The 26,872-nt window shown below is 41.8% G+C and overlaps 5 protein-coding genes across 13 annotated transcripts in view; 2 read left to right on the forward strand and 3 right to left on the reverse strand.

Annotated features, from left to right (window-relative positions):
- The window catches only part of LOC147153293 (piezo-type mechanosensitive ion channel component 2), a 45,436-nt gene extending 41,362 nt beyond the window's left edge, over positions 1–4,074 (forward strand). For 6 of the 7 annotated variants that reach the window (XM_086027256.1, XM_086027251.1, XM_086027239.1 and 3 more), the window contains 6 exons: positions 315–407; positions 987–1,156; positions 2,032–2,148; positions 2,282–2,361; positions 2,866–3,085; positions 3,212–4,074. In XM_086027256.1, the coding sequence (XP_085883382.1) occupies positions 315–407; positions 987–1,156; positions 2,032–2,148; positions 2,282–2,361; positions 2,866–3,085; positions 3,212–3,464 (933 nt within the window). In that variant the 3' untranslated portion in view covers positions 3,465–4,074. The remainder of the gene's footprint in view (positions 1–314; positions 408–986; positions 1,157–2,031; positions 2,149–2,281; positions 2,362–2,865; positions 3,086–3,211) is intronic. The other variant, XR_015086375.1, reaches the window with a different exon arrangement.
- A 551-nt stretch (positions 4,075–4,625) lies between these two features.
- On the reverse strand, positions 4,626–6,231 carry atp5f1e (ATP synthase F1 subunit epsilon). The gene is made up of 3 exons (XM_086043984.1): positions 6,068–6,231; positions 5,629–5,750; positions 4,626–4,758 (listed from the first exon to the last, which is right to left on the reverse strand). Coding segments are annotated over exons 1-3 (156 nt in total). The 5' UTR covers positions 6,100–6,231; the 3' UTR covers positions 4,626–4,756.
- A 1,202-nt stretch (positions 6,232–7,433) lies between these two features.
- LOC147153295 (PRELI domain containing protein 3B-like) lies at positions 7,434–13,120 on the forward strand. Its single transcript, XM_086027311.1, has 6 exons — positions 7,434–7,596; positions 8,771–8,939; positions 9,032–9,121; positions 10,209–10,279; positions 11,794–11,896; positions 11,977–13,120. The coding sequence occupies exons 1-6, from the start codon at positions 7,565–7,567 to the stop codon at positions 12,091–12,093; spliced, it is 582 nt and encodes a 193-aa protein (XP_085883437.1). The 5' UTR covers positions 7,434–7,564; the 3' UTR covers positions 12,094–13,120.
- A 183-nt stretch (positions 13,121–13,303) lies between these two features.
- Positions 13,304–18,924, reverse strand: bpifcl (BPI fold containing family C, like). Of its 3 annotated transcripts, none has more exons than XM_086027282.1 (15): positions 18,659–18,924; positions 18,049–18,159; positions 17,463–17,594; positions 16,688–16,843; positions 16,547–16,610; positions 15,864–15,924; positions 15,639–15,730; positions 15,261–15,437; positions 15,075–15,134; positions 14,661–14,828; positions 14,422–14,489; positions 14,298–14,340; positions 14,170–14,233; positions 13,700–13,776; positions 13,304–13,625 (listed from the first exon to the last, which is right to left on the reverse strand). In XM_086027282.1, the coding sequence occupies exons 1-15, from the start codon at positions 18,850–18,852 to the stop codon at positions 13,566–13,568; spliced, it is 1,527 nt and encodes a 508-aa protein (XP_085883408.1). In that variant the 5' UTR covers positions 18,853–18,924; the 3' UTR covers positions 13,304–13,565. The 3 variants fall into 3 exon arrangements, with proteins under 3 accessions (XP_085883408.1, XP_085883416.1, XP_085883423.1); XM_086027290.1 differs by having other exon boundaries at positions 18,049–18,163; positions 18,659–18,896; XM_086027297.1 differs by lacking the exon at positions 18,659–18,924 and having other exon boundaries at positions 18,000–18,136.
- A 1,327-nt stretch (positions 18,925–20,251) lies between these two features.
- On the reverse strand, positions 20,252–25,287 carry LOC147153297 (vesicular inhibitory amino acid transporter-like). Its single transcript, XM_086027320.1, has 2 exons — positions 24,555–25,287; positions 20,252–23,738 (listed from the first exon to the last, which is right to left on the reverse strand). The coding sequence occupies exons 1-2, from the start codon at positions 24,924–24,926 to the stop codon at positions 22,551–22,553; spliced, it is 1,560 nt and encodes a 519-aa protein (XP_085883446.1). The 5' UTR covers positions 24,927–25,287; the 3' UTR covers positions 20,252–22,550.
- Between the last annotated feature and the right edge of the window lie 1,585 nt (positions 25,288–26,872).

A 26,872-nucleotide genomic window follows, 5' to 3' on the forward strand; every position in this document is an offset into this window, starting at 1 on the left:
TGCATTTTGGTAAACCCTAACACATGATTGTATGTTATTATAGTAAAGGTAAATAATAGTCACTATGTCTTTTTATTCCTGAAGGGTAAAATGAGATGTTTGTTTGAGGTGCGACACGCGTTTATACAAACGGATGGCGCTTTAATTACAGAAAAAGGCCATTCTTGAGGAAATGCTTTTTTTTTCTGGAGTATGTTGTTTAACAGTACTATAGTCACAGCTGCTGTGAAATGACAAGCATAATTGGATTGGTGGAGTACAGAACGTCACAAGTGTGTTTTCATGGGTCGCTTCCTGTTTTTGTGTGTTTGTAGCCTCTGTTCACCATGAGCGCCCAAGAGCAGAACTTGGTTTCATACTCAGAAGCAGCTTTCAACCGACTCACCAAAATCTATGCAACCTACCCAGTAAGATGATCTTCTCTTCTTCCACAAAGCAAATGTCTAATTAAACAAGTCATCTTGTGATTCGCAGTAATTTATATTCAGTAACCTGTGAGATAAGATACATTTTTATTAGCGGCATGGGGCATCAACCACAAAGGTACCCGGAAAATTACTATACACTTGGTTGCTGTATGAAGTGACCAAAAAAAAAAAATGTGAATCCGATCCACCTGACGTCCATGTAACGTTTGAAAAAAAAAAAAAACATTATGCTCTTTTGCATACAGCAACAAAATCTGCTTCAAATAATATGAATTGAACAGACTGAGTGGTAAGGAATTAAATTGATGGATGGGAATCTATATTTACACCCACTTTTCACATTTGTAACAATAAAATCAGATGTGATTTATCAATAAATACATACTTTTACTGTACAAAGATAACAATGCCCAGTTTTAGCTGACACTGTCCATTTAAATATGCATTTAACAGTGCTCATTATTGTGGTTGTTGATTGCATTAGTGTAAAACTGCAGTGCATCACACTTATCACAATTTTTAAAAAATCTGAGTGGTTTTATTTATTCTCTCCTCAAGTCTGCTATGCAGTTCATAATGAACTATGAGGCTGAAGACATTATTGTTGCAAAGATCAAGAGTGATGCCAGCCTGCTTTGGAGCATCAGTCCGGCCAGCCGAGAGGCCATGATTGATGAACTCAGCAACTCCCCTCATTTATACATGACGCTACGCTGGACATTGCTCAGGTCAGGCTGACTGCTTGAATTTGTGTATGTGAATCACAACCACTGCACCGTGGCACATTAGTGTGTCGCAAAAGATAAGGATCCATGCTTGCCCGCTGCCAGTCGCCGGCTGCCTCCTGAGAGTTGACACGAGTTTAGCATCGCTAAATGTCCGTAATATAACCAGTCGGGGTTCGTGTGCGCAATCATGCTCTTGTCCGCTTCAGCCTGTGTAAGTGGAGAAGCGATTGCCACGGAATTTTTGATTTTGTGGAGGTGATCTTGATGACATCACGTTTTGTCAATAAATCCAAACTATTGCGCAGAACACTTTTATACTTTCACAGGTTGAAGTGGACAAGAGTAGTAATGTGCATTTGCATTTTGGTGGCGATCGGTCGCCGTTTTAGACAACATGTCAACAGCGCTCCAGTGTAAATTAAACATCCGAGAAAATATTGAGTTTATTGAAATCATCACGGCAAATTCAGTCAGGCAATTAGCATTTGCTTCCAATTTCTAAATTGGCAAGGCGTCTTCTTTTCAGTTTCCAAATAGTTGATCTTGTCGAGCCAACTGCTTGTTCATGACACAAACCAATCAGTTTACAGTACTCCGACAACTTCCTGGAGAAAAATTCAAGGCTCCTGCCAGGTGTGCGCACATGTTTGCAATTCACTGCTAATCACCGTGAAAAATTATTTTCTCATCATTCCATGATTCACATAGGTTGCCTATTTTGGTTTCACAATGGCGAATTTCGTCTAAAGTTGACTGATTTTCATGCCTCTTCTATACGAATTACAATCCCACAAGGGGAAATTCAACTAAGATTCTGCTGTGATTTATTTGGCTATATCGGGCATCTTACATACTATATCCTCCTACTGTTTTAGAAATGCCTCCATATCGATGAATGCCAGGACAGTGGGGGAACACACGGTGAAGTTTGAGGACAAGGCCTTGAAGGAAGGAATCGTCCACATGCTCAAAGGCAACAGCAGCAGACATTTGTGAGTCACATTCAATGCAACGCAAGTGTTTTGGTTTACAAGCTGGAGAGTCACATGCACCCTCAAGTGGATATTTTCTCCCATCTAAATGAAATGTATTATAACTGCTCGAGTTGCTTCTCTGTCCTTCTAGGATCATTAACGATTTGCTGCCAAAGTTCCTCAGGGGTCCCAAAGGACCAGAGTCCAAAATGGCGACCAGGATGAACGTAGGTTAGTTGATGTCTCAGTCTTAACACGCTTTTGTTTTGGGGTCAATCAGTTGTTCCTATGCACATGTACTGTAAATTTCTAAAATTATTTAAGCTGTCATTCATCATAAAACAATTTGAGATAACCGAATTGTTTCTGAGCATGTGCAATATTGAAGACATAGTACTGAGCTAACAGCATAGAAGTGGAACAATTAACAAGTTAATTCAAATAAATTAGGCACAAGGCCAGGATTTTTTTCTCTCCTGGGGCTACAGGGGGGCTTGACCGTTATGTGTGTAGGCTAAAAAAACAATCGATTTTCATCACTTCACTTATGGTTCTCGTTTTTTTCCAGTTAAAGCATACAGCACAATAATGTTCGATATAAAAGAAGCTTTTATAAGGGTGACACAACCACTCACTAAGTAAGAACTTAACAACCACAACAATAAACATATTGCTATGTGAATACTTCTCAAACTGTTTGGCAACAGCAAACACATTTCCCCTGTTCCCCCGTAGGCTATACTGATCGTCCAGAACTCCTGGCTTTCTTCAGACCCCTGTCAATCAAACTCCGAAAGGTCAACAGCACTTCACAGCGGGAGGCGGACCAATGGTGGATGATAGAGGAGTGCACTCCGACACTTGTCTCGTCTGACCACAAGTGTGACAGCATTGAAATAGTGGTTTTCAGTGACAAAGTCAGCCCATCCAGTCTGGGCTTTTTGGCTGGACATGGGTAGGTAACCTCTATGGAAAGGCCCCAGCGTTTCAACCTGGGTGCAAAATTCTAGTAACACGTCAAGTCAGTCGAATATGCACACGTAAATACATTGCAACGCTTGCTTTACCTTTCGCACCATAGCATTGTGGGCCTCTACATGTCTGTGGTGTTGGTGATCGGCAAGTTCGTGAGGGAGTTCTTCAACGGCATCTCGCGTTCCATCATGTTCGAGGAGCTGCCATGCGTGGACCGCGTCCTCAAGCTGTGCACGGACATCTTTGTGGTGCGCGAGACTGGAGAGATGGAGCTGGAGGAGACGCTCTTCGAGAAGCTTATCTTCCTCTACAGATCCCCTGAAACCATGATCAAGATGACCAGGAAGAAGGACAGCTAGACTGGGAACTTTCTGCTCTTCAGCGGGTGCAGTTGAATACCTGCTGCGGAAAACTGACTGAAGCTGTTCTGCCACTAAAGGCTGCTTCTTAAACCACACAAGAGGAAAATAACAGATGTCTATGCGTGTGTCAACTATGGTTAATGTGGGACTTTGACAAAGCAAGATGTTTACCTGATACAGTATAACAGTGTTGCAGATCATGTTTGGAGTCGTGACACATAGCACTTCAGGTACATTAACCCAGAATACGAATAACCGGATGGTCTACGGGATGCCCACTTGATTGCATGCATTTCTCATAGGAATTTAAGCTAATAATCAATTACACGATTAAGTGATTTGATTCTGCAGATTGTGTGGAATTGATTGCGCCTTGAAGCAACTGAGGTAAAATGCAGTGTATTTGTATTTTCCTCCATTTAAAATATGCACACAAAACTGAATGTTAATTTTCTCCATGCTCTGTTAAAGAAAAAGTCAACCCACACATTTTTTAAGAATATGTTTTATGACGGCCCACTAGTTGAAACAAGGCATTCTGAAAAATATTCAGTTTGTGGAATAAGAGTTAATCCAGCCGTTTTTAGCCATCTCTGGGGGCGGCCATGTTGTTACTTCTGTCGATTGAAAATGGCATCACAGTTGCTCAGGGCTCGGGTAACGACCAATCACGGCTCACCTATTTGCTGAAGCTGAGCCATGACTGGTCGTTACCTGAGCCCTGAGCAACTGTAAAGTCATTTTCATTCGACAGCAAGTGACAAAATGGCCGCCCCCTGAAATGGCTAAAAAGGGGTGCATTTTGCTGCTTAACTCATATTCCACAAAAGCATTATTAACTAGTGGGCCAGCATAGAACGTATTCTTGAAAAAAAAAATTGTTTGGGTTGATTTCCACTTTAAGGAAATGTAGTCAAATGTCCAACCTCAATTCCACTAGGAATTGCTGTGTTCCTTTTTTAAAAAAAAAACTAAAAAGCTGTTTGGAAGACCATGACTCCTGTTTTTGGATTTCCTTTGTATAGACCTTTGAACTGCAGGTTTTACACAGTTAAATACATTTTTACAAAGTTTAAAATTGTACCTAGCTAACACTTTGGTCCAAGTTTTTATCAGTTGTAAATACATTTCAACCAAAATGAAAGAAAATAATCCACCTTCGCATGAATCTTCTTTAATATAACTTTAATTACAAATAACAGGGAGGGAATTGCCATTCTGTTGTTATCAAGTCTCTTCAGGACATCACATAATCCTCCATCTTTTGTGGTCTACATCACAGGAACACATCCTGCAGAGGCAGAAATAGAAATGAAATTAATGCTGAGAACAGTGCAAGCTCTTTCCAGAATATGAAATATAAATCTACAATTGTGACTCCAGGTTGAGGCTACCATGACTAGGTGCACTTTGTATTTAATGGGGGAAAAAAACAAGACCTCACTACGTATACTTGCAAAATCAAATAATTTGGTCAACACAGATTTATTTTAAAATATTGTCAAACCTGAAAAATTAGGTTAAGATGCCTGAATATGTATCCAACACAATGCAATTTACAAGTCACTACATTAGGAAGACATGCAAAAGTTAGAACCAGATCTGTTTAAAAACAAAAAAACATCTTACAAAGGACAGCACTTAATTTTCATTATCAACATGATGTAAATAAAGATATCCACAGTCCTCATATAAACCAATTGCTTAATTGACCCCTCGAGAGAGGTTTCTAACATGAAAGTTAGCCTCTTTTAGGGTTTGTCAGGATTTATTGAGCCACGATACATATTTTACATGAGTAAAATCTCACATCACACCAAACAAAAGTCACAAACGTATATAGAGCATACTAAAACGATGTGTGGTGGTAGTGGATGAGCGTTTTATTTTTTTCTGCCAGTCACTACATTGTTTCCCTTTCTATCCACTACTCACAAATTCACCTATTGACTGATTTTTAGGGGGGTGTCCATGCTCTGTTATTCACCTTTGCAGCTGAGAGACATTTAAATGGTTAGGTCTGAAATAATACAACATTAAAACACGAGCCAGAGGACAATTGTAATATTTAATTAGTCATGTTTGCGTGACCCAGCAGTTTATTAACAAGCCTCAGTAAAGATACGTTAGCTTGTTAGTCACTATTCAAAAGTTAACTTACATGCAGTTTTGGGCTTGACTACTTTGACGCTGGCTTCGGCCGCCTTCATCGCTTCGCTTTTCACCTGCGGCTTGAGCGCGGCCCGCACCGCGTTAGCGCAGATTGCAGAGAAGCGGATGTAGCTGCACAGAGGACAAACACACACACACAGTCGGTCAGCGGCACGCTAAAGGGCAAGCTATGATAAATACAACGTCCATGTCAATACGTGGTTGTATGTCTAACTCCTGAACACAGCATGGTTTAAGTAGCCGACGGAAGAAACAGAAAGTCAAAACGTGAAATGTGTTGACACGCTGACGCAAGTAGCATTAGCATGGCGACTAACCAGCAAAGCGAAGTCAAAACCTTAAAGACTGAAGACTTACAAACACATTACGCTACAGCTATCCAAACATCCGAATCATCAATGCCTATTTTTGGGTTGTTTTCTTTTTACCTGAGTCCCGCTTGTCTCCAGTATGCGACCATCTTTGCGATTTCTGTGCAGCTTCAACGACAAGGACAAGTCGGACGCGTGCGTGATGACGTCACAAAACCGGGTAAATAGATTGACAGCTTCCCGCCCCGCCCATTCCGCCCTCTTGACGCTGCGAGTGGGACAGCCTCGCGCAATGGCAATTGGGTGAAATATATTTATATATTTTTCATTTAAATTGCATTGTAAAAATACATGAGTCATATGTATTATGGTCATATATGACCACAATTTTTTGTGTATAAATAAAATATATGTAATATATTGCACGGTGATCGACTGGTTAGCACGTCCGCCTCACGTTGAACAGGTGGTTCGAATCCGGCCCCGGCTTTCCTATGTGGAGTTTGCATGTTTTCCCTGTGCCTGCGTGGGTTTTCTCTGAGTACTCCGCCTAGGTGTGATTGTGAATGCGAATGTTTGTTTGTCTTTGTGCTCAGGGTGTATCCCGCCTACTTCCCGAAGACAGGTGGGATAGTCTCCAGCACGCCCGCGACCCATGTGAGGATATTGGATGGATCATGTAATATATTGTGTGTGCCTAAAAGATTACTATCACATTGAAATTCTCACTCTTAATATGTAAATGCTGAAGAACAACAACTGCAACTCTAAATACAGTTTTCCACATTGTCCAAAACAAAATTCCCGAAATCACATCTACGGAACTGTTTTTTTCCATGACACCAATATTACTTGTTTTCAGAATTCCAAATTCTCACAATAAAATTCCAAAATTAAGAGACATTCTCCATATTTACCTCCATTTTCCACATTACTCAACAATTTTAAACCAGCCCAACTTCAAATTGTTCAAATAATTCATGAAATTTGCTTTCCATTAACATGATTACTGTTTTGCTACATAGCGTACGTCCTGTTAGCATGTTAACATTTGAGGAATTCCCATGAGAAATTGCACATAAATACGGGACATGTAAAAAGTAGTATTTCCATGAATATTGCAAGCCATATTGACATTATTTGTACTTTGTATTGGCGAGTATTTATTATGTTAGTACTCGTATTTGGTCTGGAGGTAAAAAGGGGCAACGACAGAGCCAAACGTTAATTGATGTAAAAAGTATATTATTCATATATTTAATTATCTGAATTTGGAAATGATATGATTAGACAAAATCCACACTGTTGGTAAGTTTCATTTCATTTGCATTACCACATATAAAATGGTACAAAAAGTTAGGATAGCATAGAACCCAAAGGGTTAATAAAATAGGTCCTTAGAAGTATTGTTACTTTCCTTTCCACTGTACTGTAAATGCAACTAAAGTTATTCCAGTATCCACCTCAAGAGGGAGTGTGTGAGTCAAGGCGGTCTGAGAGGTTTGTCCCTTCCAACCTTCCGTCCTTTGTCCTTTCTCCTTGCTCGCTGCGGTCAAGTAGTCAACTTATGCGGCCCGGGCTCCCGTGATCTGACGGACAAACCTGCCGACAAAAATGAAGATCTGGGCGTCAGAACACATTTTCAAGTGAGTGCTTTTATTTCTCCGCGTCTCGTCACATTTGCCGCTTAGTCAGTTACACATTTACACTTCCTCGAAAACCGTTTATTTTGGCGCTTCCTCATAGTTGGAAGGCTAGCCACTTTAGCTAAGTTAGGCAACTGGAGTTAAGAAAATGCTAAAAGTGTCAAATGTGGTCATTGGCGTTGTTACCACAGACGCCGTAGCTCTGATCGGCGTCACAAGAAGCCGTTTTGTGGTTTACAATACAAAGGTTCGAGCAGGGAAGCCTCCGAAGCGAACCGCTAAGTGGCGTCAACTCATTGTTAGCTTTGCGCTGCAAGCACAAAACTTTTAGTTATCAAGATGTACGATTTTTACAAATGTTATTATTAGTATTATTATCAGATATTGGTGGGGAAAAGGTAGTCTTTAAGTGTAATTCATTTAATGACCATTATTGGTATCTAAGTGATCAAGCTGAATCTGACATAACCACTATTACATAACAGTCTGCCTGGCGAGACGTAACGGCAGGAGGCGTTTCCCATGTGAACAACTGACAGATAATTTAAAGGTCTGGGGTACTCTTTAGCTAGACTCAAGCCTTTAACAACCAATACAAAAACGTTAGGATTTCCTATTTCCCAAGAATGCCAAGAATAGTTTTAAAAACATGAGATGTTGAGATGCCACTTGATGGTCAAATAAAACCAAATGATAGCAAAAACAGAAAAATGTTCCCTTTTTAAATAAATACTCAGCTCAAAGGTTTGCGGACATCGGTTTACTTTTGTTTTTAGTTCATTGCTTAGTTTTCAAAGCATAAAAATATTGTTGAACGTATGAAATATTAACTGTAGCGGCTATTTCTGTCTTCTGTGTAGGCTGCAGCAGCAGAGCTTTGACTTGTACAGTAACAAAAAGGGACATTTAACATTACATTATTCCTTCATAGTCCACTAATCATTTGAAATGGCTCATTTTAGGGCCAAATTTATCTTCATCCCACTCCAAATCCTGCTTGGCCACTCCAAATACTTCTTGGCCAATGGCAAGACACATATGCTTAAAAACAATGCAAGCATTCTACATAAGGATACAACAACTCAACCTGTGTATGTGGTGCATGGATGAGGCACCAAACAAAAAGTCAGTTTTCCATTTCAAAGTATGCATACTGTCCCACATGTTTTACCAGCCACCCATGGGAGACGGTGACCAAGGCAGCAATGCAGAAGTACCCCAACCCCATGAACCCTAGTGTGTTTGGTGTGGATGTGCTGGACAGACATGTGGACATGGAGGGGCGGTTACACAGTAAAAGACTGCTCAGCACAGAGTGGGGTCTTCCTGCCATCGCCAAAACCGTAAGTGCAAATTGTCATTGCCTTAAAAAAAAAAAAAAGTTTTTGTTTAATAACATGAGCATTTTCTGAAAAGATGTGTCTTTTTCCTGCAGATCATTGGCTTAACAAGAACGTGCACTTATGTCCAAGAACATTCAGTAGTGGACCCCAAACAGAAGATTTTCGAACTTAAATCTACAAATGTGAGTAGCCACTTACATACTTATGCATCTTAATACATTTGAATATCGTCAAAAAATGCATTTATTTCAGTAGTTCTATTCAAAAGGGACACTTGTATAGATTCATTAAACAGAGGCAAATACTATTCACAAGATTTGTTCTTGCTTAACTTCTATATTAGAAATCATCTTGATTGTATCTTATGTAATATTCAAATTTCTTGAGATTTTGAATATGGATTTGTGTAGTGAACCTGTAAAATAGGAGTTGAATGGAATTAATTCAATATTTTCCATGAAATTCAAATTTATTGAGATGCACCTCTAGTTTGACATTAAAAATGCTTTGACTGAACGAACACATTGTTGTCTTGGTGAAGCAACATTTTTTAAACATATCATATCAGTGCTCCACAAGCCACTGATGATTTTGGCTTGATACAGATACTGTGTTGTACTACGGTTCACCATTACAAACAAAATGTAAACACATAAACAGTCTGTCTCCGGGCACTCCGGTTTCCTCCCACATTCCAAAAACATGCATGGTAAGTTGATTGGATACTCTAAATTTCCCCTAGGTGTGATTGTGAGTGCGGATGTTTGTCTCTGTGTGCCCTGCGATTGGCTGGCAACCAGTTCAGGGTGTCCCCCGCCTACTGCCCAAAGACAGCTGGGATAGGCTCCAGCACGCCCCGCGACCCTTGCGAGGAGAAGCGGTACAGATAATGGATGGATAAACAGTCTGCCAGATGTATGAAAGTGTGGAGTTTTACATCAGATGAATGTATGTTGCCATAGCAGCTGTTGTAAAAAAACATTTTAATTACTACGTAGTATTAATGATGGTCGTGCGCAATCTAAAGACAGCGTTATGTGTTACGTATTTAATGGTGAAAATCCTATTTATAATTATTCTTAAAAAGTGTACAAATAACGGCCTCTGCCCTGTAGATGGAAAAATAATGAATAAATTACAACCAGATTTTTTTTCCTTTTTTAAATTTATTTTTTTATTTTTTCAACCCCAGTGAGGGAAAGGCATCCGTTTGAAGTTTGTGTTGACTTCAAGGAAGGCCTAACTTCAACCCTTTTTTGGTGTTTTCAGATCTCCTTCACTAACCTGGTGTCTGTAGACGAGAAGTTGACGTATAAGCCTCATCCGCAGGATCCTGACAAGTACATTTTATTCTTCTGTCTCGACTGTGAATACTTGACAATGCATGTTGTGTGACTCATTTTTTTGTTCCTAACAATATGAATGATGGCTCAATTGTATGCAAATGCATATCATAATCCCCTTGAATATGATGATGACCATTGATCCTTGGGTTATCATATAGTTTCCAAAAAGAATTGATGCTGAAGCAAAAAATGATCGTGAAGTGTACAGTAGTCATGCCATGAAGCTGCAAATACGGATTATTATATGATTACGTTGACAGGCAGCAACCAGCAGACAAATGGAGTGAGGTCCCCTAATGTTGACATGCTCGTACTTCTCGACAAGGATCACAAGCTCAAACTCGGTTTTGTAGGTTGGAGGGCTAGACTCTATGGTCTTGAAAGAATATCTATAGGATTTTTCCCCCCCATTAAGAATCAGATTTCCAATTCTAATCGATTTTCACCCTTCACTCTAAAGAAAAAGCAAATGACAGCGACATTATTCAAAACAAATTGAGGTTTTTTTTTGTCTACTGGAATCTGCTTTTTGAACCTTATGTCCACTTCCACAGCAGTAATAGAAATACATGTTTTTCTTTACAGATAATGAGAAAAAAAGTGTTTCCTGTCGGAAAAATGCCCCTTTGGTCAGAAAACGTCAAATATATAATCATTACTAAATGACCAATTTGACTGTTCATAATTTAACATAAAAGCGATCAAACTCTTCTGGCTCAGCAAATCCATTGGTCTGTTGTCACATTCCTATCCGCTCTTTCATGGCTTTCTTTCCCCAAGTAGAGTCGGACAGAACGGGAGAGGCCAGGCGACTTTTGCAAATAAATTTACAGCTAGGAGGCACATACACCTCCCTCCACAATTATTGGCACCCTGGATGAGATGTGTTGTTTAGATTCTAATAAAGAATTTTTCCTCAATAATATCGGACCAAAATTAAAAATTAAAAAATGTATTCAGTGGGGAAAAAAATACCACATTCATTTCTTTTACACCAATTCATGTATAGAAAGTACTGTTAATGTTAATACTTTGCACAATCCCCTTTTGCCAACAAAACGACACCTTATCTAAAGAGGGATTCTCGACCATTCCTCTTTGCACTCTCTCTCTCTAAACTATCCAGCCACCTGGATCCTCTCCTCTGCAACCTCCTCTTTAGCTCACTCCACAGGTTTTCAATGGGGTTGAGGTCTGGGGACTGAGATAGCCATGGGAGGAGCTTGATTCTCTGTCTGGTGAAGCATGTCTACAATTTTCAGAATGAGAATATGTTTTGTGCGATAAAAAACGGAATTCATTTGAAGGCTTTTAACACCTCTTAAGCAGGGGTGCCAATAATTCTGGGCACACTGTATATTGGGTCATAAGACTCTTAACGTCAAGTGCTTGTGAGATGGTGGTTTGAACACTTGAGAAATTGTCTGCGGTTCCACTCTAATTAATGTTCCTCAATAATGAAAGGCTGTTTAATTTGCATTGAATGTATTGTCTCCCTTGTTGAACAGGACGGTGCTGACCCAGGAGGCTCTGATCAGCGTGAAAGGTGTCAGTTTGAGCAGCTACCTCGAGGGCCTCATGGCCAAAACCATGACTGTCAACGCCGGCAAAGTGAGGATGACCCGTAACGCTCCCTCTCTCTCTCACCTCGTCTGATTTTCCTAACCCTTTGCTCTGTTTGACGGTCTCAGGGCCGCGAGGCTATGGAGTGGGTCATCCGGCGGTTAAACACGGAAATCGAGGAGCTGGCGGCGACGGCTCGTGGCACCATACGTGTGCCCATGGCGGCGGCTGTTGCTGACAAATGATCATGGGCCTCCACCCATCGTGGACTGACACGTCTCTCTGATTGGTGGTGCACTTCATCAGCCAGTACAGCCTAATTGCCCCCAGCCTCTCCGAGCCACTTTTGTGCATGTGTGATTGAATCTGAGAAACGAGTGTGTGTCCTGTTTCTGTATGTGAGCGTTTGTTAAATTCTTAAGCGCTGTGTGCGCATGTGTGTGTGAATGAAAGCCAACAAGGCCGACATGACGCGCAAGTGAATGTCGTTCTTGTGATTTATTTGATTCACACTGTGCCACGAGCTCAATCCTTGAGTAACTTTCATCCCATGTTAACAAACGTCAGGAAAGCACTGTCAACAGCTGTTATTGTCTTTAAATGTCTCTGTATGGTCAGAGTGGCTGTTCCAGAACATTTGGGACTTCAGTAGAAGTATTCCGTTAGCATAACTGGATTCCTCGTCTGTTTTATTCCGCGGTGCCATTCACTCGAGTGTTAGAGCTGATCTTTCAGTTTGAGTTCAAGTGGCAAGAAGGATTGAAATATGGTTGAGTATATTCACATGTTGCCATTCAGGCTCTGTTTTTGTTTCTTGCTTCACACAGACCTTCAGTAACAATGGTTAGCTACAACATGAGGTGCATTTGGTTGTGCAGGTATTCCTGTTGTTGTAGCCAATTAGTGGAACTAGCACGCTTTATTACGTCGCAAGCATTTCAGCGTTAGCCCTCATTTTGGTGTCATGGTCTCGACTCTCGACTAACAGCAGCTTTTTTTTTTTTCTTCAAAGGAGCCTCAAGTTTTATTTCCATAAGAAGATCTGGGTAATGCTCAGCTATCCATCCATGCAGTATAGTTCCTTTAATGAACTGTGATGCTTTTCTTACGGGGAACATTTTAAGAACAGCGGCTGTAAATAGATTTATATTTATATTATGGTGTTACATTCCAAGAATGTGAATGTCTAACTAAAAGAATGGAAGATGCACACTGACATTGTTTCAAAATAAAGTGATGCCATTGTTTCACAATGATGGTGGAGAAATTGGATGTCTTGAACTTTCTATTCCGTTCAACCTGATGATGACAACTTTAACAGCCCCTGTTAAGTAGATCCATCCATCCATTATCTATACCGCTTCTCCTCACAAGGGTCACGGGCGTGCTGGAGCTTATCCCAGCTGTCTTCGGGCAGTAGGCGGGGGACACCCTGAATTGATTGCCAGCCAATCGCAGTTTTTTAATTGACTTTATTGTATTTGTGATGGCATCTGGTATAATGTTTCTTGAGAGAAGTGCAAGCAATTTTCAGCTTCCTCAACATACGTGTTATGGATATATGAAACAGAAAGACATATTAAAGAACTACAAACGTGGGAATATGATCTGCCTGAATGCTTAATTGTGATTTTTCATCAAAATTATAAGGCACAAAGCGCGTTGAGTGCATTAGGGTTCAGCATGAGTCAGAAATCAAAACAGGCCAGGATTGAGCTCAGTTGAAAACTGTGTCATTGTCCAGCAGCTCGGCATCTGAATAGAAAGCTACAAATCCCTGTTTGAAGGAGCAAAAAGTCAAAACATCAGTCCAAACAAAGACAATTGTCTACATTTACTTTTGGTACCTACCTCTCCTACTGTCAGAACTGGGTTGACCAGCTGTGCATGTTTTGTCTGAGGTAAAGCAAAGCCTGTGGCAAGTTTCTCTGCAACACAAATGCAAAAATGGTTCAATGAACAAAAGCGCACAGTCCACTCTGGCCTTTAATCTTGCTCACGGAGCATGTCAAGAGTCTAAATGTAGCCGTTTTTTCCTAAAATTGGTTCAAAGTATTTAGTCATTCATCCATCCATCTATTTTCTGTAGCTTGAGCGTATCCATTGCCTGTGCCTAGCCTGTGAAATCGAACATACTGGGCAGCCAAAGGAATGGCCATGAAATGAGGACAATAGACTCTTGAAAATAGTAGTAGTAGCCCCCCAAATGATGAAGTAAGTGCATCGCATTTGTTACACAGGCTGTGGTCTTTGATCCAGCAAATTTGTGATCCGACAATTGTCTCCTTCGGAGAAACAGGACGAAAGACCTGATGACTCACCATTTAGTTGTGGCAAGACGGCTTCCTCTATTAGCATCTGTGTCATGTTTTGCAAAGCATCAGTCTGCGAAGGGAAGCACGAGTCATGAGTTATATTACGCTGGATGACATGCCTGGTGGAGCAGTACCTTAAAGGGTCCAATCTCAGTTGCTGCCAGACTCAGAGTCAAACTGTTAGGAAAAGAGGCCGCTTCATTACTTAACTGTGCATTACTTTGACTTTTGAAATCCAAATGGCACTGCTGCACTCACTTGTTCATTGTCACGGAGCCCTTCAGCCGTCCATCAGCCACCCACACTTTACCACTGAAGTCTGAGTCCTTAAAGAAAGATGGTTCAGTGTCTCACGAGATTTTTTTTTCTCTAACATCTGCTCATTGTATTTTACACGCACCGCAGTCAAATAGAAGCTTCACAGTGTGATTTTATTAGAACGTATTTAATAGGACTACTTTTGTACTGTTAAATGGAACAAACAATCGAGCGCTCACCACATGCAGTTTGAACAACGGGGTCAACGTGGCGTTGGCCTGGATGGCGAAGGCCTTGACCGCACCCGACGAGTTCAGCATGACAGCACCAGAGCGGAAGGAGAACACCGGAATGGATGTGGCGTAAATCTGGAGCGCCATCAGCAAGTCTGGAAACCTCTCGGGGAGCTGCAGAAAAATAACTAACTTAAAATGTATACCATTACAGCAAGGGCGTGCAGAGATCTTTGTGGGGAGCAGGTGCTCAAAGTAAAAAATATATTATTATTAATATTATTTTATAACTTGTGCTCAAATTGTCTATAGGCCGGTCCGCCTGTAATTTTAAACGGGCTAATGACGGACTACAGACGAATGACGGATTAAATAAAGTGGCCTCTGACTATACTTTGCTTTTTTTTTTTTTTTTTTTACCTGTGGAATAAAGCGACCCAGTGAGGTTGTATTAAGGCGCAAGGGGAAACCTGGGGGTATCTGAGGAGAGAAAGCAACATTTTTACATGAAACATTCTTAGGACAAAAAAACCCACTGCTGTGCATTGGTGGGTGATTGTTTTAAAGCAAACTAGAATCATGGGTTTGTCTTTCAGGTGAGCTCACCATGCTGTCATTGATGAAGGCCTGCAGTAAATCAGAAGAGAAGTAGCTGAAGGAGGCTGAGTTGACAGTGAAGTCAGACAAGCCTACTGACAGCATGTAAGATGGCTGTGGAGGTATGATGAAAGGTAGGGCCACAAATGGGGGCTCCTTTGGACTTTTGATACTGTAAAATTCTCCCTTTAAACACATGTTAAAACGCATAAAAAAAACACAATTTGATTATTGGTATTATAGACAATCATGGTTATACTAGTAGTTAGCCGTGACTGAGGCACAGTCATTGACTTTTTAAATCATTTGTAGTTTTCAAAATGTCTTTTAACGCAATGACCAACCATAATACAAAATATGAAACAACTTTAATGCATGTTTCCTGACCTTGAGCCCAAGTTGAAGACTTGAAGCATTGACAACAGGCAGGCCAATGAGATGCAGGTCCAAAGTGAGGTCTTGATTCACCTGAAAGTTTACTTAAACGGGAGTTTTAATCATTTGAATAGTTTGTTGTTACCTACAATAGCTGTTTACTTTTCAGTTTTTTGGGGGGAAAAGAAGCAAACCTCTTTTGCCTTTCAGTAACCATCACCTAAAATTGTGAAATACCTTTCATGTCCTGTAGGTAGCTCTCCAGGTCTGCGATGAGTTCATCCACAGCAGAGCAAATCTGAGAAAAGATTTGACGAGTGATTCCGAGAGGCAGGTAATTATTCAATTTCACTTAATTGGTCCGAAAAATATATACTACAAAAAATAATAATCTTTGTTATCTATGCTATCTATGACAGCTACATGTAATGATAGGCACAACAATTAAATGGTCTTCCACTAAAAGGCAAATAACTTGTGTAGCCACTTTTTTTGTGGCATTTTTGTCTGGTTGTCTTCCATGAGATTTTTTTGTCATGAAAAATATATGGTTTATCTCAAAAAATGTTGGTGAAGCCGATTATTTTGACATGAATATTGCCTGTCGACAACAGAGCTGGGCATTTTACTAAACATTCCCGGCCCGTTTATCGTATTCCGTCTACAGCGTACCCTGCCGCCGTCTGTCCACCTTTTTGTCAAGCCGGGCGCCAAATAGTATCGCCTACAGGTCGGTCCTAATATCATTTTTAAACAGGCTTCCGTTATCGTTTCCGACCACTCCCCCCCACGATGAGCAAAAATTGAAACTAAACACTTATGGCCTACAAAATGGACCTCAGTCATAGGCAGAACGCCCAGCTCTGGTCGACAACAAAAATATGTGATACAAACATCAACTAAAGCAGAGAAACACTCACCGTGGCCTCTATTTGATATCTGATCTGTTTCTTGAACTGGCCTTCAAATATCCGGAGTAGCCAGCTGTAGACATGAAATTGTAGCTTCTTTGCATTTCACTACAAACATGAAATCTGATTCATGTGATCTGAGCGTGGTACCTTCTGGTGCCATAGAAATGTATGTCTACGTCGCCCAATCGAGCGTTGCAATTCACACTGGTTAAAGACAGATGCCCACCAGCATCCCTCCCGAGCTGCGCTATGGAGACCAGGTCCGCTCCAAACAAGGCCATGTCAAAAGCCCCACCTCCATGTCTGAAAGTGCACAAGGAATACTAATATTGGCCAACTATGAATGAAGGAGGACATGTCACCCTGGAGCAAAATGAGCTGCCTGGCGTCAGAAAGCCTCTTCTCAGCCACTCTGGCGGAGCTAGAGGGGGGGGCTGCAGGGGCACTGCCCCCCCCCCCCGAAATATGCTTGGAACCCCCCCCCCCCAGATGCCAGACCAGATCATTGACCGTTGGGTATTTTACATGTTTTTCCGGGATTTTTTTTATCAGCATTTTCTGAAGAATTTGGGGGATTAAAAAAAAAAATTTTGTTGTGCGGACCCACTGCTATATCCTTGGGCCCCCAAGGTAAAAATCCTAGCTCCGCCAGTGCTCAGTGGCAAAAATATCATGACTCAAAGCGCACACATACACAGGTACTTTTTATGTATTTAAATATAGAAAAAACACTGCCCAATTCTGAAGGGCCCTGAACGAAATTGTACTGAATATCTGTGTAAGGAGCTGTTGTTCACATTCAGGATGACCAAAAAAAACAACAACAAAAATCAATATGACTGTGCGGCCCAGTGACACCGAACCACGGACCGGTGGTTAGGGACCACTTGCTGCAATGGAATAAATGATTCATCCCACTCACATCAACCCAGTGTGGGCCTCCCAGCTTCCTCTGAGGGCAACATTGAGGCCTACAATGGACGTCTTCAAGCCAGAGAAGCCTTGGTAGAACTCCATGGATGGTTCCGGAAAGTCACACTTTCTTATGGTGATGCTAAGCAGCAGGGAGACACAAGGCTAGTATCCATCCACAAATGCATGCATTAAATTTCATACAGTGGAATGCACATTTTATAGTCCAAAAATTGGATTGTAACCAAGTCAGGACAAAGGTTCTAATTGTTTGGAATTATTCATTGTAGTCAGGGTATTTAACCTACAGTTAGACACATTTGAGTATAGCCTACCTGCCCTATACTTACAGTGTTCTACTTGACTTAAATAGCTCTGAAATAAATATACAAAGGCCCAAAAGTAAAGGGCGTTATTGTAGTTTAAAAAATAATTTCCCTATGTTTTAGTCCTGCTGTCTGCTGTCCCGTGTTTGTCATCATTTCCATGTAGCTAAGGTTAAGTGATTACTAGGATGTTTTTCATAAATCAGGAATATGTTCTGCACCTAGAGCAGCACAATGGTTGTCCAAATTCCTCTTAATATGTCATCTTACGCTTTAAGCGTGTAGTGTGTGAGGGGCAGGAAGCCGAGACGTATTTCACCACTAATGTCGGGCAGCGTGACATGTTGCAACTTCTCCTGAATCCATCCTGCAGCCACATGCCTTCCTGGGAGAGAAAGCACATCCACAACAGTTTCGTGAAGCCTTGAAGGTTTTTTTAATCCTTTTTTTTTTTGTAATTTAAAACTGTTGCCTGTTGTTGTAATAACATGCCTGTGTAATGCTTTCTTATACCTTAAGGATCAAGAATTATAGTTGACTTACACATTGTGTTGTCTTCCTGAAGTTAGCATGTTTTAACTTGAGCATTGCAGCGTTGATGATTTAGCATGATTTTAATTGAGTTCACTGCCCCTATACAGCGCTTGTATCTCATGTCTGCGCTTGCAAGTCAAACCAAAAGATCAGCAGATTGACAGCTCATATGTAAAAAAACTTGAAAAGGCGTCTCAATTGTATCTCAAGGCACCACTGTATTTCAAACAGTGCAGGCAAGTGGCCAGACTCTAGCCATCATTTGAAAGTGGCTCTGTCAGTTTGCCATAATGTGTCACCTTTAAAACTTGAGATTGAATTGTATTACCAATATGATTCACCTTACCATATTGAAGTCCTTTGTTGGTCAGGATGCCTTGTACTGCAGGATTTTTTCCACAGGCGCAATCGATGAGCGTGAGCACTATTAGCACGCTTGCAAGCATTTTGCGTCAGGCATGTGACGGTTACAACAGACGACTTGATTTGGATCCACTCGTTTCTAAGGCGTGGCCTGCCTGGGCGGTAATGGTTGTTCATTTGAAGATCAGCTCCCGACACAAGACGTACTGTAGCTTCCTGTATAAGTTAGAACGGAGAAATGAAACTGAAAGTCATAATAACATATGACTGCCTGTTTGTGCGGGTGGCCATGACAAAACACCCATTAAATGGAAGTGAAACTTTGGGTCCTACTGCTAATTTTCTAATTCTTCATCAAATGAACTGTTTCTTGTATTATATAAGCCTACAGTATGTACAGTATTTGAACTTCAACAAAAACATCCAAATAGACTTGTACCAAGACTCTGGATCATTTTGGGTCCCAAAGTCATATTTTGTGAGGAAAAATGAGACGAATCTTAGTGAGGATGATAGCTATTAAAATGTACTCCACAAAACCAAATAACAACTCATTTCTGTAATCTAGAATCTTTGCGGACCAGCCAGAACACCTCTACTTTTTCTGCCAGATGATGGCCCTGCAAGTCCACTTAATGACGAGTTTGACTGTTTAATACTGTCTGTATTCATCGCCATATTCCAAAAATGACAGCATCACTAATCAATTTTCGGAAAACTGAAGACAAACAACACAGCCGAGTTTTGCTATGCGTTGTATTATTAGGTTTTATTCAATTAAAATGTTACAAATGAAATGAACATTTACTGTATTAAAGCAACATATCACGTTAGTAACGTTAGATATCATTAGCTGTTTGCCTATTAATCATATCTATATTGAATATCACTGAAATAAACATTCAAAAATACCTTCCTTGATGGTGCTAAATCTGTCTCATAAGAGTCAATACCGTTTTTATTAGACTTTACACAGATCTGATTGGTTTGGACGGGATCGGTAGATATTTCGCAATTTTTGCAAAATTGGTTGTGATGTCATAATTTGCGGATGGAGCAATGACGTCATTGATCGAGCTGCAAAATAAGACATTACACAGCAAACGCAAACTCGTTTACCTCTGGGTCATTTTTTTGCATTTCAATGCATTTCAATAGGCATCAATTACATGCAAATTTTGGCTCTTTGTGGGCTGGGCCGTTTTTTTTTTAACTTTCTGATCAGTGATTGGCTCCAAAATCCTGATTATGTAAAGCTTAGTTGATATCTTCCTTGAAAAACCACAGTACTAACTGTCTATTTGTATTCACCACAGTAGGTTGAATGTCATTTACAGCTGCTGGAGGAGAACTGGAGCAAAATGTATATATTCCTCAGTTTATCTTTAACATTTTAAGTCATAACTTATTTTATTTTTCCATTTAGTTTTCTTATACAGCATTTTTGGGTTGTTGTATTTAATGTTGGGCTATTTTAGGGGCCTCTTTGAATTGCCTACAAGGTTGGAATGATACGGAGGCGCAGCACATCAAACATTTGATGCATCTTCTCTTGTACTACTCAAAGCAAACAGAATCACCAGCCATAAAATATTCCATTTATTTATCTCTTGATTCAACAAATACTCTTTGTCTCACACACCATGATTAGTTGCATTAAATCACAATTGACAGGTTCAACGGGGAGAGAATATCATCCGACAAACACTTTGCATACGACACGAGAAGGACCCACTTGCTTGCACGTTAAAATTCACTCCATCCAGAATGACATTGGAAACACCGAGAAAACAAACAAACAAACCGACGAGCTCTACCGAGGTGGAAAAATAAAAGCACAAAACAAACTGACAAAAGAGAAGTATTATTCAAACAACTACACAGAAGCTATTCATGATTTTTTTTTTTTTTTATATCTGCACCACCTTGACTGAAGGGCGCTTGCCCATTTCTACCACACAGTTCAGTTCAGTTCACTATTTTGAGTTGCCAAAAGTTGTGAAAGGGTACCAAGATATATGGTACAATACCACTTCTACCACAAGTTGGAGCTAAACACTTTGTAATGTGTGATCGATTAAGTTGGAAGATGACATTCAGGATGTGGCCTGCTTCTTGGCCACCTTGCCAGGATGTCCCACTGTTTAGGAAGCTGACACTGCTATCGTCAGCACCACCGTTACGCTTCCAAAGTGGAAAAAAAATCCAGATCAGGATTCATCGTTCCAAACGGTATGAGGTGAACCCAACTGGACTAGACTTTTAGTGGAAGGGTGGTTTAAGATTTGGGCAATGTCCACACAAATACAGGTGTTAAAACACACACGCGCACACACACCCACACACAAAAGGCTTTTTTTCGTGCGCTCATGCAAAATCTGGCCAGGGTGGAGATGTTCCAGAATACAGTTTTTATCACTTGCATAGAGATAAATAATACCTCATGATTGCGCGATGTAATTTTATTGAAAAACAGCAAAATTAACGTTATGTCCTCACTTGAAGAGGAAGTCAAGTCAAATTTTTTCTGAATAGTTCTATGTTACTCCACTACTCAAACCCCGGCATCCTATTACGGTATGATTTAAGCAGCAAAATCCGCTTGTTTTTATCCATCTAAGGGGGCGGCCATTTTGCCACTTGCTGCCGACTGAAAATGACATCACATTTGCCGAGGGCTCGGATAACAACCAATCACGGCTCAGCTTGCAAAACGTCACAATACCAAACCCAGAAAAAAGGTGTGCCGTGATTGGTCGTTACTTGAACCAACTGTGATGTCATTTTCAGTTGACAGCAAGTGGAAAAATGGCCGCCCCGTGAGACGGATGAAAACGGGTGGATTAATCCACATTATTCCACAAACGCAGTATTGATCAGAATACCGTACTGTGTTTGGTTTAGTTGGGGCACATAGACCATATTATTGAAAATAACATTTTTGAGTTGACTTCCACTTTAAGTTAACTTCGTTTGGTGCAGTGGAAGGCTTGAAACATACTTTGAGGTTGGTTAGCATATTGTCACTGTACTGTACAATGAAAAGTACATATCCAAATGTGGCATGCTTTTGTTTTGCCAGAAAACTGATTGCAGAAAAAAAAAATTGTCTGTGTGATGGAACACCTCAAATGAATGGGATTATTTGTAGTCACTGTTATCAAATTGCGTTATTATTTTATTTGTAGTCATATTTGTTGTAGTAGTAGTAGTAATAGTAATAGTTATAGTAGTGTCCCACCCACTCTCATTTTCTAAAGCCACACCTTTCATATTAGCCCTCCCCAAACAAACACACACAATTGGGTTGTGGTAAATGTCATTTTTCTATGCCACAAGCCCCAACAAAATGGTTGCCAGGCCACATACGGCCCCCGGGCTGTAGTTTGGAGTTCTCTCTTTTATACTTATAGCCTAAAGTTTTTTCATAAAATATTTATTCTAATTAGGACTCTACTATTGCAATAGCGTGGGTTAGCAATAGACTATGCCACATTCCGCCTTACATACAAATTCGGGTTATGCCGTCGTAAACTAAGGATCCCCTGTATTAGTAAATAAACTCAACTGTTTTTGCACTTTTTTCAAAACCCAGCCCAAATATGAGCACGCACACACTTGGAATTTGGGCCATGTTTCACATGCTTGACAGCTTTGGACACCCCCTTCAGGAGGTTGTGTCCTTCCGTCCACTTTAGCATAGGAGACTATTTTATACCATGATTGTACAGTTTGTTATTGCACGTTTTCACAAAGGCAAAATTAAAAAGATTTCACACACACGATCCTCCTCGCGGGCTTCTTTGTCGTCATGACCCACTGAGTGGGGAGCAGAGCGGGCAAGAGGGGGGTTAAAGGTCGTCACCGCAAAGCCCTCAGTCTTGGATATTGTACGTGAATGCCTCTATGAGCCCTTCGATGGAGTGGATGAAGCCCGATATGGCGCAAATGCCCCCGATGACGAAAATGGCGACGTCGAAGAAGACGTGGTGCCACAGGAGGTTCCTCCACTGGAGCTTCAGGTGGAAGAGGCTGGGCAGCAGGAAGCAGAGGCCGGCGCCCGTCAGGCTGCCGGTCAGACCCATGAGGAGGGCGAAATGGGGGACGAAGACGGCCATGAGCAAGGTGAAGACCACCAGGAGCACCCTGAGGCCCAGACCCCAGGATTTTAACTGGCCGCCCGGTCCGTAGCAGTCCGGGAACAAGGCCCGCCCGCCATCTTGGAACAGCGACTTCTCCAGGACCTCGACGGCAGCGAAGAAAGGCAGCGGGTAGGAGAGCAGCGCCTTGGCCACCAGGAAGAGGTTGACCACTGCGCGGATGGCGCTGGGCAGGTTATCCGTGATGACTTCCTTGGTGGCGTCGGCCCACGTCAGGTAGGCCACCAGGGCGAAGAGGCCCTTGAGGACGCAGGCGGCGATGTGGGTCCAGTCCATCATGCAGTGGAACTCGCTGGGCTTCTGCATGTTGCCCTCCAGGGAGGGGAGGAAGATCTGCGAGGTGTAGCTGAACACGATGATGCCGATGGAGATGGGGAACTTCTTGACGTCGATGTAGAACTTGACCTTCTCCCACGCCCACTCCCGAGCCCGCGAAAGGCAGTAGGCGATCACCAGGACGTTGATGACGAAGTGGGCCAGCGTGCACAGCAGACTGAACTTGGACACGGCCTTGAGGTTCTTGAGGAAGGCGCAGGGCAGCAAGGCGGCGGTGGCCACCACTGACCACGCCTTCTGCGAGACGGGAAGCCCCGGGAAGCTGTTGTACATCAGGTTGCCGCTGACCACCACGTACAGGATGCAGGTCATCACCAGCTCGATGATTTGGGCCACGTTGACCACGTGGCCGCCCAGCGCGGGGAAACGGGGCGCGCAGCACGCGTTGGCCACGTCCACGTAGGAGTCGCGCACGCGCACCTTGATGCCGTCCTCGTTCTCCTCGTAGAGACACGCGATGAGGATCTTGCCCGTGTAGCAGCACACCACCGCGGCGAAGATGATAAGGAAGAGGCCCAGGTAGCCGCCGTGCAGGATGGCGTAGGGCAGGCCGAGGACGAACATGCCCTGCGGACGAAACAAGCGCGGCCGGGCGGTCACGGACCATGCGTGCAGTCAGATCCACGCACACACTTTACGTAATCTCAACGCTATACAGCACGGCAATGACGAGAGGAAGAACTACGATGTTCATTATTTTTTTTACGACGAACCTGAACGATAGACTACATTTTGTTTGTTTGATTTTATATTGATTCATTTTCTTTGTGCGCTTTATATGTTGGCTGTGTCACATAATTGGCCCTTTGGGATGTTAAACTGTAACTTGAATTCTCTGATAAAAGGATTTACATAATTAGCCCACACTTAATCCCCTTGCCAAGATTGGTTAATTCCAACTCATGCATTTAAGACGGTGTTCCGCAATAATAATAATAATAATAATAATAATAACAATAATAATAATAATAAAGGCTTTGGTGTCTTTGTCCCACAATTTTAAAAAGTGTTTTTATATAAATTAGATGCGATTAGCAGGTATCTTCGTTGTTATTATTATGAGTGTATCACTCTTGATTTTATATTGTATATTGAGCGACATTACGTAATGTTTTTCATTCTTTTATCATTCGTTCATGCTGATTGGCTGAGAGAAATCACGCTGCTTTTGAGTGGCTGAACGCCCACTCATGTTACCAAATATGGTAATCGCATGGAAAAAATGTAATAGGATTAATTTAGGGGTGCATCCGAAGCAAGCAATTAAATGGCGCGCTCAGAATGGCGTATTTGACCGTAAGTGTGAAACGTGTTCAAGGTGACTCCTGAAGGCCTGATAACGCAGCGTGCGAGGCCCCCCTCGTTCTCAAGCACAAGATGTACCTGAATGGCGTTGGTGACGTTCCATCCAGCCTCCCAAGACGTGATCTTGGGCTTGTCCTCATCCAGGGATCCCCCAGTTTTGAGGGCCTGGGGCCTGGGACCGGTACCGTCCCTCTGGTAGTGGGTGTCCCCGTCCTCCAGGCCGCACTCTCCGCCCTCGTCGTCTCCCTGGAGGACGTCCATTTGCATGCCTTGCCTGTAGTCATAGTCCAGGTCGTCGCATTCTGCAAATCCCACGCCTTCCTCGTCCGTGGCGGCCTGGAAGCCGAGGCGAGCGAATACGCCGCTGACCTTGGCTTGGGACTTGTTGGAGACTGTGTGGGCCGCGTTGGTCAATTTATTGGTCAGCTTGTGGCGGATCAGGTGAGCCATCTTCTCTGCTCGAAAGATTTAATCCAGAAAATAAAGCGGGCCTTGGTGGAAAGGAAAGAGCAAGATGCTGGATTATTAGCCTCTTTTGTGGGGGGGGTTCAATGCTGCGGATGCTGCAAAGTCATGCCTGTTGTCCTCAAGTCCCAAAACCGACACGCACTCAAAAATCCTCAGCCGCTTCTCTTGGCTCGCTCTTCCATTGTCCAACCCCCCTTAAAAATCTATTATATCAACAACAAAAAAATCCAAATGAAATATGTCCTCATTTGTCCGAAAAAAAACTATAATACAATAGAATAATCAAATATATATTTAATAGCTTGTTGGTGCAGCGCTGGGATGTGTGACTGCGTCGCGAATAGACAAGGGGAGAGAGAGAGAGAGAGAGAGAGAGAGAGAGAGAGAGAGAGAGAGAGAGAGAGAGAAAGAGAGAGAGGGAGAGAGAGAGAGATGGTCAGGTCAGTCACGACAAATCACGTGGAGGGTAAAAGTCAGTGTGTGTATATATATATACATATATATATGCATACGCATTGAGATGGGTGTATGCACGGTTGTTACTCATTTATTTATTTTTTACATTTCAATTATTTTAATATTTTAATACTTTTGTAGGCCTACCTGTGTAATACATTTATTTCATTGTGCGGTTATCCTCATAAATCTACATTACCCTGCAGAATTTGTGAAACAATGACATTTTGATTTAAATACGATTTATGACTGAACGGGTGTATTCTCTTTCTTTTGTTTTATTTCCTTTTGTTTAATAAAACAATACATGTAAAAGAGAAAAATGTGTTTTGCGAGATCGTCTATTCTTGAAAGAATGGCACACAACTTCTAATTTATGAACACATTTGTCAACTTTGCCGTTCTTTTGTTGAACCTGGGAGATGTCTGGAATGCACCTGGACTCCAATTACCGTTGGTTCCGTCTTGCCCGGTTTTTAAAGTCCTAGCTGTACCAACAGTAAGATTATTTTGTAGCAACCTACAAGCATAAAATACGGTTTATCGCATTTTCCTTTTGGGAGGCGATAGTTCTTTTCGCTGGGCAGCAAAATCTTTTCGCCAACTCGCTCCCATTTCCGCCTAATGCTTAATAAACCAAAAAGAAAGGCTTCCCCAAACGAAAGGTTTGCTCAAGCGTACACGTTGCAGATTCGTAATTTAAACATCTTGATTCCAGATGAGCAGCATGTAGCAGCAGCAGGCTGCGAGGATGCAACTCGTTGCTGATTTGATGAACATCCCGCATATGGCCCGCAGCAAGCAGGCAACTAGCAAGCACCGCGGACAGCTCCCACCCGCGCTTATGCACGCACACGGGCAATATCCTGCAACGTATTCTACATTTTACCAAGGCCTTTTTTTAAACTATATTTTGTTTTGTGCATTTACGCTTCAATGTGTAAAGATAATTGAAATTCTTTTTATCCTACAACATGCTCTTGTGGATCTGAGTGTGCGGGTAACACGCACCTCAGCTCGATAATCTGCTGCGACAAGGCTTCATTTTTATCATCATCAAATTTTTTCCAGCTTACTTGCACAAAAAAAATTTTTTTGGGGGGGGGGAAATGGGGGAAGGGAGAATACAAAGGCATCAATTTTGTGCATGTGCGTAAGGAGGATCTTGCTGTGGGTTAGCCAGAGAAATAACAGAAATGTAAAAAACAGCATTATTAAAAATAAAGAAAAAAACGAAATAAAAAAATAATAACAGTGACTAAATGTAGTAAGCAGCCAGAGGATGAGAGAAACTTGTGCATATTTTCATGCTTGGCTTGCATGCATTGGCTTCTGTACGTGGCCCAGCTGCTATTTGTGGTCATGCTCACACAGAGTTGGTTTGTGTTAGTGTGTCACCCACGTCTGGGGCTATGTGCACGCGTGAGCGTGTGCGTATACACGTGTGTGTGAGAGAGAGCGTGTTTGCGTGC

The sequence above is a fragment of the Filicampus tigris genome, chromosome 1, assembly GCF_054856515.1.
Source record: "Filicampus tigris isolate MCC_2025a chromosome 1, RoL_Ftig_1.0, whole genome shotgun sequence".
NCBI lineage: Eukaryota > Metazoa > Chordata > Actinopteri > Syngnathiformes > Syngnathidae > Filicampus > Filicampus tigris.